The sequence below is a fragment of the Meles meles genome, chromosome 3, assembly GCF_922984935.1.
Source record: "Meles meles chromosome 3, mMelMel3.1 paternal haplotype, whole genome shotgun sequence".
NCBI lineage: Eukaryota > Metazoa > Chordata > Mammalia > Carnivora > Mustelidae > Meles > Meles meles.
In genome coordinates this window covers 65007630-65024380 of record NC_060068.1, presented here as the reverse complement: position 1 = coordinate 65024380, position 16751 = coordinate 65007630, and the positions used below count along the sequence as shown (strand labels likewise).

General features: G+C 38.5%; 1 protein-coding gene across 1 annotated transcript in view; it reads right to left on the bottom strand.

Annotated features, from left to right (window-relative positions):
• The window catches only part of KIAA0825 (KIAA0825 ortholog), a 426841-nt gene that overhangs the window by 278067 nt on the left and 132023 nt on the right, over positions 1-16751 (bottom strand). The window contains exon 12 of the mRNA XM_045999249.1: positions 14077-14259. Within this exon, the coding sequence (XP_045855205.1) occupies positions 14077-14259 (183 nt within the window). The remainder of the gene's footprint in view (positions 1-14076; positions 14260-16751) is intronic.

Genomic DNA, 16751 nt, shown 5'->3' with positions numbered 1-16751 from the left:
GCTAATGGCTATCGACATAGACAATATGTCAGAAAAGGAATTCAGACCAACAATTATCCAGGCAATAGCTAGGTTGGAGAAAGCCATGGATGACCAAACAGAATTGATTAGGGCAGAACTGAAAGCCACCAGGGATGATGTTCACAATGTTAGGGCAGAACTGAAAGCCACCAGGGATGATGTTCAAAATGCTCTCAATGAGTTCCAATCCAATCTAAATTCTCTAAAAGCTAGGGTAACTGAGACAGAAGATAGAATTAGTGATCTGGAGGACAAACAGATAGAGAGAAAGGATCAGGAGGAAGCCTGGAACAAACAGCTCAGAAGCCAAGAAAACAGAATCAGGGAAATAAACGATGCCATGAAACGTTCCAACGTCAGAATTATTGGAATCCCTGAAGGGGAAGAAAAAGAAAGAAGTCTAGAAGATATAGTGGAAGAAGTTGTCTATGAAAATTTTCCCAATCTCACGAATGGAAACAACGTTCATGTACTAGAGGCAGAAAGATTTCCTCCCAAGATTTTAGATTCTCGAAAGTCCTCATGGCACCTTATAGTTAGAATGGGGAATTATGTTTCAAGAGAGACCCTCTTAAAAGCAGCTAGGACAAAGAAGCTTCTTACATACAGAGGAAAGCCCATTAGAATAACGTCAGACCTTTCCACAGAGACCTGGAAAGCCAGGAAGGGCTGGCAAAATATATTCAGAGTACTAAATGAGAAGAACATGCAACCAAGAATACTCTATCCAGCAAGACTGACATTTAAAATGGATGGAGAGATAAAGAGTTTCCAAGACCGGCAAGGCTTAAAAGACTATGCAACCACCAAGCCGACACTGCAGGACATATTAAGGGGGGTCCTATAAAAGAGAAAAAATCCTAAGAATATCATTGAACAGAAATATAGAAACAATCTATAGACAGAAAGACTTCAAAGGCAACACGATGTCAATAAAAACCTATCTCTCAATAATCACTCTCAATGTGAATGGCCTAAATGCGCCCATAAAACAACACAGGGTTGCAGATTGGATAAAACGACAGGACCCATCCATATGTTGTCTACAAGAGACCCATTTTGAACCTAAGGATACACCCAGACTGAAAGTGAAGGGATGGAGAAGCATCTTTCATGCCAATGGGCCTCAAAAGAAGGCCGGGGTAGCGATTCTCATATCAGATAAATTAGATTTTAAACTAAAGACTGTAGTCAGAGATACAGAAGGACACTACATAATTCTTAAAGGGACTATCCGCCAAGACGATCTAACAATTGTGAATATCTATGCCCCCAATATGGGAGCACCCAATTACATAAGAAAACTATTAATCAAGATAAAGAGTCATATTGATATGAATACAATAATAGTAGGAGATCTTAATATGCCTCTCTCAGAAATAGACAGGTCATCGAAGCAGAAAATTAATAAAGAAATAAGAGCATTGAATGAAACATTGGACCAGATGGACCTCATAGACATATACAGAACATTCCACCCTAAAACAACAGAATACTCATTCTTCTCAAGTGCACATGGAACCTTCTCCAGAATAGACCACATACTGGGTCACAAAGCAGGACTCAACCGATACCAAAAGACTGACATTATTCCCTCCATATTCTCCAATCACAATGCTTTGAAACTGGAGCTCAATCACAAGGAAAAGTTCAGAAGGAACTCAAACACCTGGAAGCTAAAGACCACCTTGCTTAAGAATGCTTGGATCAACCAGGAGATCAAAGATGAACTTAAACAATTCATGGAAACCAATGAGAATGAAGACACCTCGGTCCAAAACCTATGGGATACAGCAAAGGCGGTTCTAAGGGGGAAATACATAGCCATCCAAGCCTCCCTCAAAAACATTGAAAAATCCAGAATACACCAGCTGTCTCTACACCTTAAAGAACTGGAGAATCAACAACAAATCAAACCAACTCCACATGCAAGAAGGGAAATAATCAAGATTAGAGCAGAGATCAATGAGGTAGAAACGAGAGATACAGTAGAACGTATCAATGAAACTAGAAGCTGGTTTTTTGAAAGAACCAATAAGATCGATAAACCATTGGCCACACTAATCCAAAAGAAAAGAGAGAAAGCCCAAATTAATAAAATTATGAATGAAAAGGGAGAGACCACAACTAACACCAAGGAAATAGAAGCAATCATCAGAAATTATTACCAACAGTTATATGCCAATAAGCTAAGCAACCTAGATGAAATGGATGCATTCCTGGAAAGCTACAAACTCCAAAAATTGAACCAGGAAGAAATTGACAACCTGAATAGACCGATATCTAGTAATGAGATTGAAGCAGTGATCAAAAACCTCCCAAAAAACAAGAACCCAGGACCTGACGGATTCCCTGGGGAATTCTATCAAACTTTCAAAGAAGAAATAACACCAATTCTCCTGAAGCTGTTCCAAAAAATTGAAGCAGAAGGAAAACTTCCAGACTCTTTTTATGAAGCCAGCATTACCCTGATCCCCAAACCAGGCAAAGACCCTACCAAAAAGGAGAATTTCAGACCAATATCACTGATGAATATGGATGCAAAGATTCTCAACAAGATCCTAGCACACAGGATCCAGCAGCACATTCAAAAGATTATCCACCATGACCAGTTGGGATTCATCCCTGGGTTGCAAGGTTGGTTCAACATTTGCAAATCAATCAGTGTGATAGAACACATCAATAAGAGAAGAGAGAAGAACCACATGGTCCTCTCAATTGATGCAGAAAAAGCATTTGACAAAATCCAGCATCCATTCCTGATGAAAACGCTTCAAAGTATAGGGATAGAGGGAACATTCCTGAACTTCATAAAATCTATCTATGAAAGACCCACAGCAAATATCCTCAATGGGAAAAAGCTTGCAGCCTTCCCGTTGAGATCAGGAACACAACAAGGATGCCCACTCTCACCACTCTTGTTCAACATAGTATTAGAAGTTCTAGCAACGGCAATCAGACAACAAAGAGAAATAAAAGGTATCCAAATTGGCAAGGAAGAAGTCAAACTCTCTCTCTTCGCAGACGACATGATTCTTTATATGGAAAACCCCAAAGACTCCACCCCCAAACTACTAGAACTCATACAGCAATTCAGTAACGTGGCAGGATACAAAGTCAATGTACAGAAATCAGTGGCTTTCTTATACACTAACAATGAAAATACAGAAAGGGAAATTAGAGAATTGATTCCATTTACTATAGCACCAAGAACCATAAGATACCTGGGCATAAACCTAACCAAAGAAGTAAAGGACCTGTACTCGAGGAACTACAGAACACTCATGAAAGAAACTGAAGAAGACAGAAAAAGATGGAAGACTGTTCCATGCTCTTGGATTGGAAGAATAAACATTGTTAAAATGTCTATACTGCCTAGAGCAATCTATACTTTTAATGCCATTCCGATCAAAATTCCACCGATATTTTTCAAAGAGCTGGAGCAAATAATCCTAAAATTTGTATGGAGTCAGAAGAGACCCCGAATTGCTAAGGAAATGTTGAAAAACAAAAACAAAACTGGCGGCATCACGTTACCCGATTTCAAGCTTTACTACAAAGCTGTGATCACCAAGACAGCGTGGTACTGGCCTAAAAACAGACACATAGACCAGTGGAACAGAGTGGAGAGCCCAGATATGGACCCTCAACTCTATGGTCAAATAATCTTCGACAAAACAGGAAAAAATATTCAATGGAAAAAAGACAGTCTCTTCAATAAATGGTGCTGGGAAAACTGGACAGCGATATGTAGAAGAATGAAACTCGACCATTCTCTTACACCGTACACAAAGATAAACTCGAAATGGATAAAAGACCTCAACGTGAGACAGGAATCTATCAGAATCCTAGAGGAGAACATAGGCAGTAACCTCTTCGATATCAGCCACAGCAACTTCTTTCAAGATATGTCTCCAAAGGCCAAGGAAACAAAAGCAAAAATGAACTTTTGGGACTTCATCAAGATCAAAAGCTTCTGCACAGCAAAGGAAACAGTCAATAAAACAAAGAGGCAACCCACAGAATGGGAGAAGATATTTGCAAATGACAGTACAGACAAAAGGTTGATATCCAGGATCTATAAAGAACTTCTCAAACTCAACACACACAAAACAGATAATCATATCAAAAAATGGGCAGAAGATATGAACAGACACTTCTCCAACGAAGACATACAAATGGCTATCAGACACATGAAAAAATGTTCATCATCACTAGCCATCAGGGAGATTCAAATTAAAGCAACATTGAGATACCACCTAACACCAGTTAGAATGGCCAAAATTAGCAAGACAGGAAACAACGTGTGTTGGAGAGGATGTGGAGAAAGGGGAACCCTCTTACACTGTTGGTGGGAATGCAAGTTAGTGCAGCCACTTTGGAGAACAGTGTGGAGATTCCTGAAGAAATTAAAAATAGAGCTTCCCTATGACCCTGCAATTGCACTGCTAGGTATTTACCCCAAAGATACAGATGTAGTGAAAAGAAGGGCCATCTGTACCCCAATGTTTATTGCAGCAATGGCTACGGTCGCCAAACTGTGGAAAGAACCAAGATGCCCTTCAACGGATGAATGGATAAGGAAGATGTGGTCCATATACACAATGGAGTATTATGCCTCCATCAGAAAGGACGAATACCCAACTTTTGTAGCAACATGGACGGGACTGGAAGAAATTATGCTGAGTGAAATAAGTCAAGCAGAGAGAGTCAAGTATCATATGGTCTCACTTATTTGTGGAGCATAACAAATAACATGGAGGACATGGGGAGATGGAGAGGAGAGGGAGTTGAGGGAAACTGGAAGGGGAGATGAAACATGAGAGACTATGGACTCTGAAAAACAACCAGAGGGTTATGAAGGGGTGGCGGGGGGGGGTGGGGGGGGTGGGAGGTTGAGGAACCAGGTGGTTGGTAATAGGGAGGGCACGTACTGCATGGAGCACTGGGTGTGATGCCAAAACAATGAACACTGTTATGCTGTAAATAAAATAAATAAATAAATAAATAAATTAATTAATTAATTAATTAATTAATTAAAAAAAAAGAAAGGGGATTAGGAGGCACAAACTTCTAGTCATAAAACAAATAGTTCACAGAGATGAAAAGTACAGGATGGAACTGTAGTCAATAATATTGCAATAATGTTGAATGATGACTACGTTTATCTTGATGAGCACTGAGTAATGTATAGATCGTTGAGTCAATATACTGTACACATGAAACTAGTATAAAATTGCATGTTATTTTTACTTCAATAAAATAAATGTGGTAAGCAAAAATAACTAAATTTAAAAAAAAAGAGCGCAGGCAAAAAGAGGGGCTTTGCCTAGAAAAAGAGACACATTGACTGTCAAAGGATTTGGAGGTGAGTAAGGATAAAGATAATTACTAAAAATGGAAATGAGAAGTTAAAGTACATTCTTGAGGGCCTAGGTTTTTTCGGAAAGTACAGGGCAAGGCCATCTGCCTACAAAGAGTGGGATGGGGCAAAGTGGAGGGTTTGGCTAAAGTGGAGAATGACACTTCGGACAAAAAGCAGCAGCATCAGAAGGTACAAGAGGCCAGCTAAGTGACACTCACCAGCAGTATTGAAAACTCTGGACAGACAGGCCAAGAGAGTGAGGGCAGGACATGCACTAGCAAAGGAAGTAGGAAGGGAGGGTACTGCTATCACGTGAGAGGAGATGCAGCAAGATGTCTGGCAGGAAAGGAGATCTCAAAGGAAATCAAGCTGGGGGAAAAGGATGGGACAAGAGATGAGAGACTTCATGATGACCAGTAGAGACTGGAGGTTATGTTATGCTAATCTCCTCCTAATTTGCCACATACTTCATGAGCCCTTTGCATAAAGTCCCACTGGCCCCGTTCTCTGGGGGGCAGTTCCTTTCTCCAAGAATGAACACCTTAGCTAGAACGTATTCTCTGTCATGTTCAGCTGGCTCTCTGAATGGCTCTACCCCAAAACCTTGTAGTAAGTCTTCCCTGACCACCCTGTCTAGGATATTTCTTGTCTCACTACCTCATCCCTCTCTATGTCCTTAGTTTGCATCATTTCTTCTTAGGAATCAACTCTACCTCTGATCCTTTCACATTTACTTTTTGCTGCCTGCTCCATCCCCAAGGGTAGGGCCACTGAAGACTATTCAGGGGCAGTGCATGAGCATGTGCCCCAGAGTTCTGGAGCCAGAAAAACTGAGTTTGCAGCTCCGATGGGCTCTTCACTGGACATGTAATGTTGCTTGATGATTGATTCAGCTTCAGTATTCTTATTTTGGAAAATGGGAAGAATAAGAATAATCACCTCAGGTGGTCAGTGTGATGACTGAGATTAAGCGTATAAAGGACACAGAGAAGTGCATGCACGTAATAAGGGACCAAGCTACATAAGATATTATCAGTATGTTAACAACAGCTGCAAACACTTTTTTAAAGAACTTTTTAAAAAAGATTTTATTTATTTATCTACTTGAGAAAGAGCAAGGATGAGAGAGCAGAAGCAGGGGGAGCAGCTGAGGGAGAAGGAGAAGCAGACTCCCAGCTGAGCAGGGAGCTCGATATAGGACTCGATCCCAAGCCCCAGGGATCATGACCCAAGCTGAAGACACTTAACCCACTGAGCCACCCAGGTGCCCCAAGTTGCAAATACTTCTTAAGAAGGTCTACAACTATCTCATAGTCTAAATGGTTGCCTAATTACAGTTCCATCCTTGAGATTAGAAAAAAAATAATGGAGAATCTAATAATAATAGGATGGCTATTTGGAATGGTGCCAAAATTTCTTAAGACGACAAACTACCGGTGATACAGTATTTTCCAGGACATTTCTGCCACTACCTAAGCTCTTGTATTCCACTCATGGTTTCTCAGTCATCCTGGTAATAGTAGGGTTATTTGGCTATACGAAATGTTATGGCAGATGTTTATGGTCTCAGAGGGGGTGGGATCTGTATAAGCATTTAATTCCACAGCAAGATCCCAAATTAGTGTCATTATTCTGGAGAGTATAACAGGGTGAAAATTGGCCCACAAGCCTCATTGGGGAAATGAAATGATGAGCTGGCTATTAGATAACCTCTAATGATGTTTTGGTATACACTTAAAAAAGAGGACGCTCTAAATAATTCATAGTGGAGAACAAAATACAATCGTAAGAGCCACAGAATTATATTTTCCACAAGACATAAAAGAATTTTGATAGAGTAAATTTAAATACTCTTTTAAAAATAAGTAATTGTCCATAGGTTGAAGCAGAAAACATTTCTTCACATATCCAAATTAGCAGACTGTAAAGATGATTTTGTTTCAGGAGAGGAAAGCGGGATTTGGGGAAATTCCTTGCCTTGGCCCTTGGCCCTTGGTCCAGCCTCGGGTGCCCCCTGCCCCCTCCCTGTCACTAGCATCATGCAGGCTCTGTGCTCATCATGGCAGGCCACTTGGGCCCTCTGTCCCAGATTCAGTCTCTTGTGGTTCTCTATGTACAAGTGTGTTGCCTTCCTTCCTTTCTTCATTAACAAAACTCATGGACTTTTTGAGCTTATGTAGCCAGCTGCTGCTAGAAAGAAATAAATCCAACACACATCAAAAGTGAGAACAACTGATAAGCTAAAAAGAGCTAGCTGGGTTTTATGCTTTTCTTGTGCCGCCCTGCTTTTGGCTGCCCTCCCAGGAGAGCGGTGTCTCATAACATAATGCTAATGGAACAAGCCTCCAGGATAGAATCGAGGCAGCCCAAGGACAACTTATAAGTTCCAAGGGGCAGAAGGGCCGGGCCAGATGCCTCACTCCTGTGTCTGTCATGGAGTCCCAGCCGTTGGAGGTGTTCAAGAAACTAAAGTACCAAGAGAAGACCACGATGTCAGAAGCAGCAGAATTCGTTTGAAATTGAACCCCCAGGACAGCGCTGGAATATTTGAGACAATGAGGATATGCAAGCCTTTCTGATGCCTCTGACATCACAATTTACCATAAAGATGTACCAAGAATCAAGCTCAATCTACTTCACCATTTTAAACGCAATTCTAAGTGATTGTTTTGCTTTCATAAGCCAGCATCACCCCTGCGACTATAGGTAGTTGCCTGAATGTCATTAAGTAAGAGAAATTAAGGGAAGACACTCAGATGAAATGTGGCTCCCCACCTTCCCCTGCCCCCTGGCTTGAGAGCATGATGAAAATAACACTTTGAGGTCAGAAAATGATGATTTGAAGTTAAAAAACGACTAGCAGAATGCTTGGACTAACTGTAGGTACATAGCAGATGCTGCTTTAAAAAAAAAAAAAAGTGAAGAATGAATAGAGGGTATTGTCAGACCTTGCTTAGTGGAAAGGACAATGAATTTCAGGGGCCATCTGTGAAGAGCAGTCTTGGGTGGTAGGCAGCCAAAGGGCAGACGGAGAACAGGACATATGGCGGTCGGGCCAATCAAGACTTGATCTCAGAGGAGAGGGCAGGAAACAGCTAGTCAGAGAATCAGGGCACAGGCTTTCTCCAAAGCAAAGACTAGCCCTTCACCAGTGTTTTACATTATTAGAATCACATATAAGGCTGTTTGATTTTAGGTTTAAAAAAAAATAGATATGGGGCGCCTGGGTGGCTCAGTGGGTTAAAGTCTCTGCCTTCGGCTCAGGTCATGGTCCCAGGGTCCTGGGATCGAGCCCCGCATCGGGCTCTCTGCTCTGCAGGGAGCCTGTTTCCTCCTCTCTCTGCCTGCCTGTCTGATTTCTGTCTGTCAAATAAATAAATAAAATCTTTAAAAAAAATAGATATTTTCCTCAAAAGCAACACGTAGAAGAAGGGGACAAAAGGGAGACATTTAATCTAAACAAAATGGCTAAAACAACTAACTCCACTTTCTGAATCACTTTGCATTGTGCCATTTGTTTTTTACATTTTAATGATTTAAATTTTTACTTCTCTTCAGTATATATTCATTTTTTAAAAAAGCTTTATTAAACTATCTAATTCATATACCCCAAAATGTACTCATTTTAAGTTAACAACTAAATGGTTTTTAGTATATTCAGAGTTGTGTAACCTTCTCTCCCATCTCACTTCATAACATTTTACTTATTCTCAAAAGAGAGCCTATACGCATTAGCAGATACTATCCATTCTCCCCTCCTCCTTGCCTCTGGCGACCACTAACCAATTTACTTTTTGTCTCTTATTGTGTATTTTGGAAATTTCTAGTAAGGTGAACTGGACAATATACTCTCTTTTTTCTGGCTCTTTTAACTTAGCATAATGCTTTTGAGGGTCAGTCCTGAAGTAGGCAGCCTCTGTTGGCTCACCATAGGTTTTGTTGTTGTTGTTGTTGTTGTTTTTATGGCTGAATAACACTCCACAGGATGGACAGCTACACCTTTGCTTATCCATTCACCAGTTGGTAGGCATTTGGGTTATTTTCACTCTGTGCTATTATTAAAACTGCTGCTATAAACACCGGCATACCAATCCTTGTACTGGCATACATTCTTACTTCTTTTAGGTATACACCTAGGAGTAAAACTGCTGGGTCTTTGGACCATACGCTCAATATTTTACATAAGCACACTCTATGTTTAATGTTGGAGGAACCGCATATTTTCAAAGCATGCCAGACATTCTTGAAGTATGGAAAATGAAATTTCAGTCCATGCTCTGCTTTGTGAGGGACAGTGAAATAGTTTAAAATAAATAAGTAAATAAACAGATAAGACCATCACCTCAAAATGCCTAGCTATAGATACAGCATATTTTAAAATACCTTGGCATTTAGTTATTCAAAGCCATATCAGTGAAACCAAGTGAACCTCAAGGTAGGTGTGCTGGTCAGTAGCCTGGCCCATATTTGCGGACCCGAGCCTTTGCCTGGTGTGTTGGCACCTGTACTGAAATTCATTCTTCGGTGTTATTAAATGTCATGACACTGGGGAGAGTGGGCGTGTGTGTGTAAATAAATGTAATCTTAACATTAGAAATTTTATTAGACTTGATCTGATGGCAGATATTTATCTTGCTCACTGCGTAACCCTTGTGGCTTAATCCCTGCGCTTAATCAGAGGGGCTAGAGAGGCAACAACATTGACGGAAATGAAAATAAATTGCATTTAGCTAAAATTTTAAGAATTAAATTTTAATTCACTACATAGAAACTAAAATTAATGTTGTACGCAAGCAAAATGCACCAATAGAAACCACATTTGTGTGTGTGTGTGAATGTGCACTGGGTACAGCTCTGAATTGTGCATTTTAACTGCCTTGATGGAAGATCTACAAGCAATAGGCATTTTGGAAAATACATGGTGAATATTTTATGTTTCAGCAGGTCTCTTTCCCTGGAGGACAAACTTAAAGTACTCCTTTTATAACGTTCTAACAGAAATCTACAAAGGAGAGTTGAAAGAGAACACACATTTTTGCAAACAGGTTTCATTCTTCCTGAAAAGATTTTAAAATCATGTATTCCTGCCCTGGGATTTGGTGGTCCTACGCTAAACTCAGAAAGGAAAATACATCCAGTTCATCCGTCAGAACTACTTGGAAGAAATGCAGTCACCTTCAAAAAAGGCCTACCACGTGTAGTGACAAATGTCAGGTGCAGTTTATAAAAAATTCAATACTATCAACATCTGATTGTTTCTTTTCACCGATTCCTCAAAGGATACAGCTTAATTTTTAAATGTGAAGTAGAAATATGATTTTTTCCCCTGAATACTAATAATATGACCATTTCATACCCTGGCTGTGAAAAGAAGCTACATAAGTCAACAGGGTCCTTGTAACACACACAACTTTTTCCTACTTGAGAAGAACATGCTGTCCTGTAGATTTCCTTTCTCAATACAAAGTAAAATACTTTTCAAAGATTGCATTGATATTCTAGAAAGACAATCATAAAATTTAAATCAACACGAATGCGTACGATTTGTGAAAATTTATATGAACTGAGAAATATTAAAAGGGAAAGTATCTAGACTTTCTGTTCATGCTTCAAAGCAATGTAGCTATCCATGTTGTATATTAAGAAAAACCAGAGGCAGTGCTTGATATAAAATGTTCTGTAATCCTGGTTGAAATTAGCAATTTAAATTTGTTGAATGAGGTTACAGTGCAATATCTAATGCACAAATCAGAGATTTGAGTACTTGTATAGTTGTTAAAAATGTATCAAAAGGCCATGGGTTAACAATAATGAATGTATGTTACAATATTATTATTAAAATATGCAATCTTTGATAATAATTTATTTGTTTTACAAATGCATTGGGGGGTTAAAATTTTTCTATTCATCTGTGACAAACCATGAAATTCAATATCGCTCACCATGACCAATCCATGAAATTTGTCAACTTTGTTCCTGATTTTTCACAGGGCCTTCCTCTCAGATGAAATGACCCGTTGAAATAAGAGCATAGCAATTTTTTCATCTATGGTAAATCAGTTGAGTTTACTAGGATTTATTATGTGCTTCAGACCTTGAGCTTTTTATGATTATGAACTACTACGCATATAATCCCAAACTTATGGCAATTTATCTCACTATTTCTTCCCCTTTCTGAAAGAATTTTCCATTTCTAAAATTAGCTCTCAACGGCAGGGTTGCCAGAAGAAACAATCTATAAACAATGGGTTTGCTGAAAGTCAGAGTGGGTGAAAATTATAGGGAAATTGAAATCAAACTTGTTAATTACTTGTAGAATTTCTAACACAAAAGTCTCAAAATTTACTGAAAAATCAAGATTTATATGTTTCTCTTACCAGAATCTTCCAGAAAGGAATACTTTACCCAATTTATGCTAAGAAATAGAAATATGCATACTTTTTCCTATCCAAGAAACTAGGAATATGCAATTATCTAGTTTCTCAGGATAAAGTGACTATTTTGGAGGAAAGTTTAAACAAAATTGTATTATTGTTTTATTATAAAATCTACTTCAACGTCTTCTACAATATTACCAATTCAAATGAAATAAACCAGAAAATTAGTCCAAAATTTTTAATTTCCCTAAATCTTATTTACTATGTAAAATCTTTCAACATTTTAAAAATGCAATTGCTGAGTGTCTCCTTTGCTGTCCTGCCCATTGCTCCCTTCCAGTGTATTAATAAACTTCTGTCTCCTTTGTTCTGCCTTGGGTAAATTCTTTCACCTGATGGATCACCCCACATTTGGTAGCTCTCACCTGGAACCTCTGCTGGACTGGGACTTACCCTGGATTCTCTGGGAACTTCTCAGGACTTTTCCCTCAGTGGATAGACTCTAGTTCCTTGGGGGAACTGACGACCCTGGAGAACTGAGTAACCAGCAGAGGTTACTCTTCTGTGAGGATCTGAAGCTCCAGGGGGAGCCAGTTCCCCTTTTGCCTCTGGAGGGTCCCTTCCCTCCCTCTCCTTTCTCTTTTTGGCTCTTCTGCTGTCTAACCCTAGCACACCTCACACAACAGATTTCTGGCCGGGGTGGGGGGCACTTGTTAGTGTAGTCTGAAGGTCTGAGGGTGAACAGATCGGACTCCGGAGCCTGTGAGGGTGAAGGACCCCTTTCCTCTCTTCTCCCACTCCATCCTCCTGAGGCCTCTATTCCAAACATATGGTGGAATTGGTAGGGGCAGCTCATTCAGGGTGAATTCACACACATTACAAACTTGGTTGGGACCCTTTCCTGACATTGCCGACTCCCAGCTACCTTGATTCTTTCAGGCTCCCCCTTTTCCCTTTGTCCCCCGAGATTCAGCACCATTTTGATCTATAGACAAAAACGTTCCCATGAGTCTGAGTGAATCCAACAATTCCGTATGAATGATGATTCAATAAGGATCCCAGCCCATACCATTAGAGGATCCCTCACCCTAAATCCCATGGACCAGGGCACCAGGGATTTGTCACTCAAATCGCCTATCCACAGGCTAATATAATACCATGCTCTGGTCTATACCTGCACAGAACCCCTGATGGAGCAACACGTTTAGGTAGGAACATTGTGCCCCCATCCAGCATGAAGGAGCTACTGAAGATGAGACTTCCACCCAAATGCCAAAGATCTGTCATTGTTGATCTATCATGGGGGAATGTGGAGGACACCTTAGGCAATAGGCTTGAGCAATGAAAACCTGAGTAAGGTAAAGGGTCCACAGTGACCACTGGGCGGAATGCAAACAAGCTCATTAAAGGACCCACCTCAAAATATCCATAGGCCCTAGCTGACCAATGGGTTACTAAAAACAACACACAGCTACTAAAAAAGGAAAATTCCCTACTTTCCCATACCTCCGCACTCCTCTTAACTATGGACCCCCAGCACCGCCTCCTGGCAGACAGTCTCTCCTTTCCCCTTATGCCTGTTCCTCCCTTGCATTGTATTCAACAAACGTCCATCTCCTTTTCCAAAAAAATGCAATTACTGGGGAACAGGGCTGACTTAGTAGAGCATGCAACTCTTGATCTTGGGATCATGAGTTCAAGCTGCATGTTGGGCGTAGAGTTTACTTGAAAAATAAGTAAATAGATAGACAGACAGAAAATAAAAATGCAATTACTTATTCTTATTGTCACCTGCCATTACTAACTCAGACACTGTAGCCTAATACCAAAAAAATGCAAATGTCTGGCAGATTAACTGAAAGTGTAGAAACATTAGGTTTCTTCCAGATTTGGGAATATTTTGGTATCAACTTTTAAAATTTTTCTATTAGAGCAAAGCATTTCATATAAAATTAAAATTAAAAAATACTTTTAAAAGTAAAAAGCCATTAGATATGATTTTCTCCTTCATAAAGTATCAAGCTGCGCTTGAGATAAGCAACCCATTAATATAATCATTTAAACAACTCAAATAGTGAAGCTCAAGAGTATCCCGATCCTACTGGGGCCTTAGAATCTGAATAAGATTGACCAATAGAGATATAACACAATTATTAGCTCATTTTGTAAAATGGCTCAATTCACAATATCGAAAATGCACTTCAAAATATTTCTACTTGCTACTTCACACAATTCAATAAGTAGAATGAAAATAACTTTGTCACATTATTTCCATATCATAATAGCTAAAAAGAAAATATGTTTGATACTTACTGATATAATTCAGTTAAGGGTGAAGTCAAAATGACTAATGTTGTGAACAAATTATTACAATGTGTGTGAATTTTAAAAATTTTGTCATCTATATACTCATGAGGATTCAAAAGCTTCTGTACAGATGTGCAAACTGACCATAGCATGTTCTCAGTGCATATTAAAATTGTTGTGACATCAAGTCTGTTGGAAAGAAAAAGAAAATCATGATAAGCAAAATTGTTTTTCTGCTTGCTATATACACTATCATTCATATCTCTTATATTAAACATACGTAAGAATAGAAATACTTAGTCAGATACCAGAGCTTCAGAGATCAAAGATAGATAGAAAGAACCAAAGCTTAGCATTTGAGTTTCCAGGTGTTAGATGACTCATATACCTTTATCTTTAGGAATGGTGAGGTCTACCTACAGTACTAGAGTGTTTTAGGAGTACTTTCCTTTCTTTCTTTTTTTTTTTTTTTAAGATTTTTAAAATATATTCATTTGAGAGAGATACAGAGACAGAGACAGTGAGAGCTCAGGAAGCGGGAGAGGGAGTAGGAGAGGAAGAGCAGACTCCCTCCTGAGCTGGGATCCTGAGGTGGGGCTTGCTCCCGGGACCTGGAGATCACGACCTAAGCCAAAGGCAGATGGTTCACCATCTGAGCCTCCCAGGTGCCCCTCTTTTTTTTTTTTTAAAGATTTATTTTGCATTTTTAGGATACTGTTCAAGCTCAAGTGACGTTCCTTGAAATTATGTCCAGCAAAAGAGGAGCCAGATTAAAAGAAAATTGCTATTATCCACATGTAAATGATAGGTAAAATTTTGATAGGAGAACAGTTTTCCTTATCCAACTACAGGCTGTCAAAAGAAAGTTACAAGTTTGAGTAACATGTTTCCACAGCAAATAGGAGAGGAAGAAAAAAATGAGACCAGAAGCACAAATGGAGAAGGCTATAGTTTCTGAAATTTTCAATATTGAATAAAGTTGTGGAAATGTTGTGGTATTTTATAATCTCATTCATAAATTCATTTCTTTGTTTCTATCTTCCCTGTGTTTTAACAGAGACTCAAAGATCTGTTTAAAGATTTTGGTATATGACTGAATTGTACAAACCTCAACTAATTTTTTCTTTTAATTCAGTGTTCAAGGAATAGATGATGGAAATTATAAAGCGATAAGAAAACAAAAAAGTATGAAAATTTTAAAAAATGAGACTTCAGCCTCAAATTTATTACATATATATAAAATAAGTTTATACATATATTAATAACATATAACAGATATTACATATGATACATATGGTTTTAGTCATGTGACAGCTGGATGCCACTAGAATACTAAAAACATCAATAACTGCCTTTAGGAAGGTTTAACTGCAATTTGCATCTATTTTCTCTAATAGTTAATTAAGCAATTACAAATGCAAGATATATGTACACACACACACACACACACACACACACACACACACACACACACACACTGATTTCCAGAGTAACAGCGGTTTAGTCTTAACCATTCAAATAAAATTAAGTATTTATTTTATCTTTTCATGCCATTTTTATATAGCCACCCAGAAAACAAAAACCAAAATCTCTATAGTACATTTAATTAAACATACTACCCAGTAAATCTGATTTCACAAACATCTCATAATGACTCACCACCTCATAGTCAAAAATGATTTAAACTACTGAGGAAAATAATGAAGGTACTCTTTGCTCTCAGAAAAAAACTTGCCATCTATTCTTCTGAGTTCGATGATTTAAAAAAAAATGCTTGGTCAGTAATTCAAAACAGTTTTTGCAAAATACCATATTTATGAAACACTGTAGCAGGACCTGAATACCCTTCAAATGCAGAGTGCTTTACAAGAACATCATCAAGAAACAATTCCTACTGAAAAAAAAAAAAAAAAAAAAGCTTCTGGTATCTTTAGGTTCCTCCTAATACCTATCAGAAGAACAGAGAGATCTTAATCACATCAGTGAGACTATTTATAAAACAAAGCCTTATCTTCATATGACCCTTGTTGTCTTTTATGCACGTTTTTTGTAGTCAACGCCTAGATTTTTCACAGACCCGGACTACAGTTTAATCATTAATACCCTGTGACTGCTGCTCCTCATTTTCTGTGATTTCACATTCTATTGAACTTGCTTTTAGTAATACATAATAGAAAGAAAGGGAAAAAATAAAGGAGAGAAAGAAAGAAGGGATTAGAATATACTTAGACAAAGGAGTTTCCTTATGAAGATGAACGACACGATTTAAAAACTTAAAAACAAAAAGAAAAACTAAAATTCCCTGGTTGCCTAGAATTTCAAAGTCAAATTAACTGCCCATCACAGTACTGCTGCTTTCTTCTCCATTTCAGGCCTCAATTTTCCCTCTTTATCTTATTTAATAACCTTTGTATATAAATGTCTTAGACTGTAATACAGCTTGAATCATTTTTTTTTTAGAACAAGTGGGTTCTATATACAATTTTAATAAGAAAAAAAGAGCAAAGTTATTTTGATTGAAGTGCCACATTTCCACTTAAGTATCTCAGGAGAGTTGAATATGATTTCCTTTCAGATGTTAGAAACATGTTAAATATACAAGGAGTTATGTCATGAGATTCAGAATTACATTCTGCTTTATACCAGTTGATGCAAACATTCTTGAAAAGCAATGATTTTCA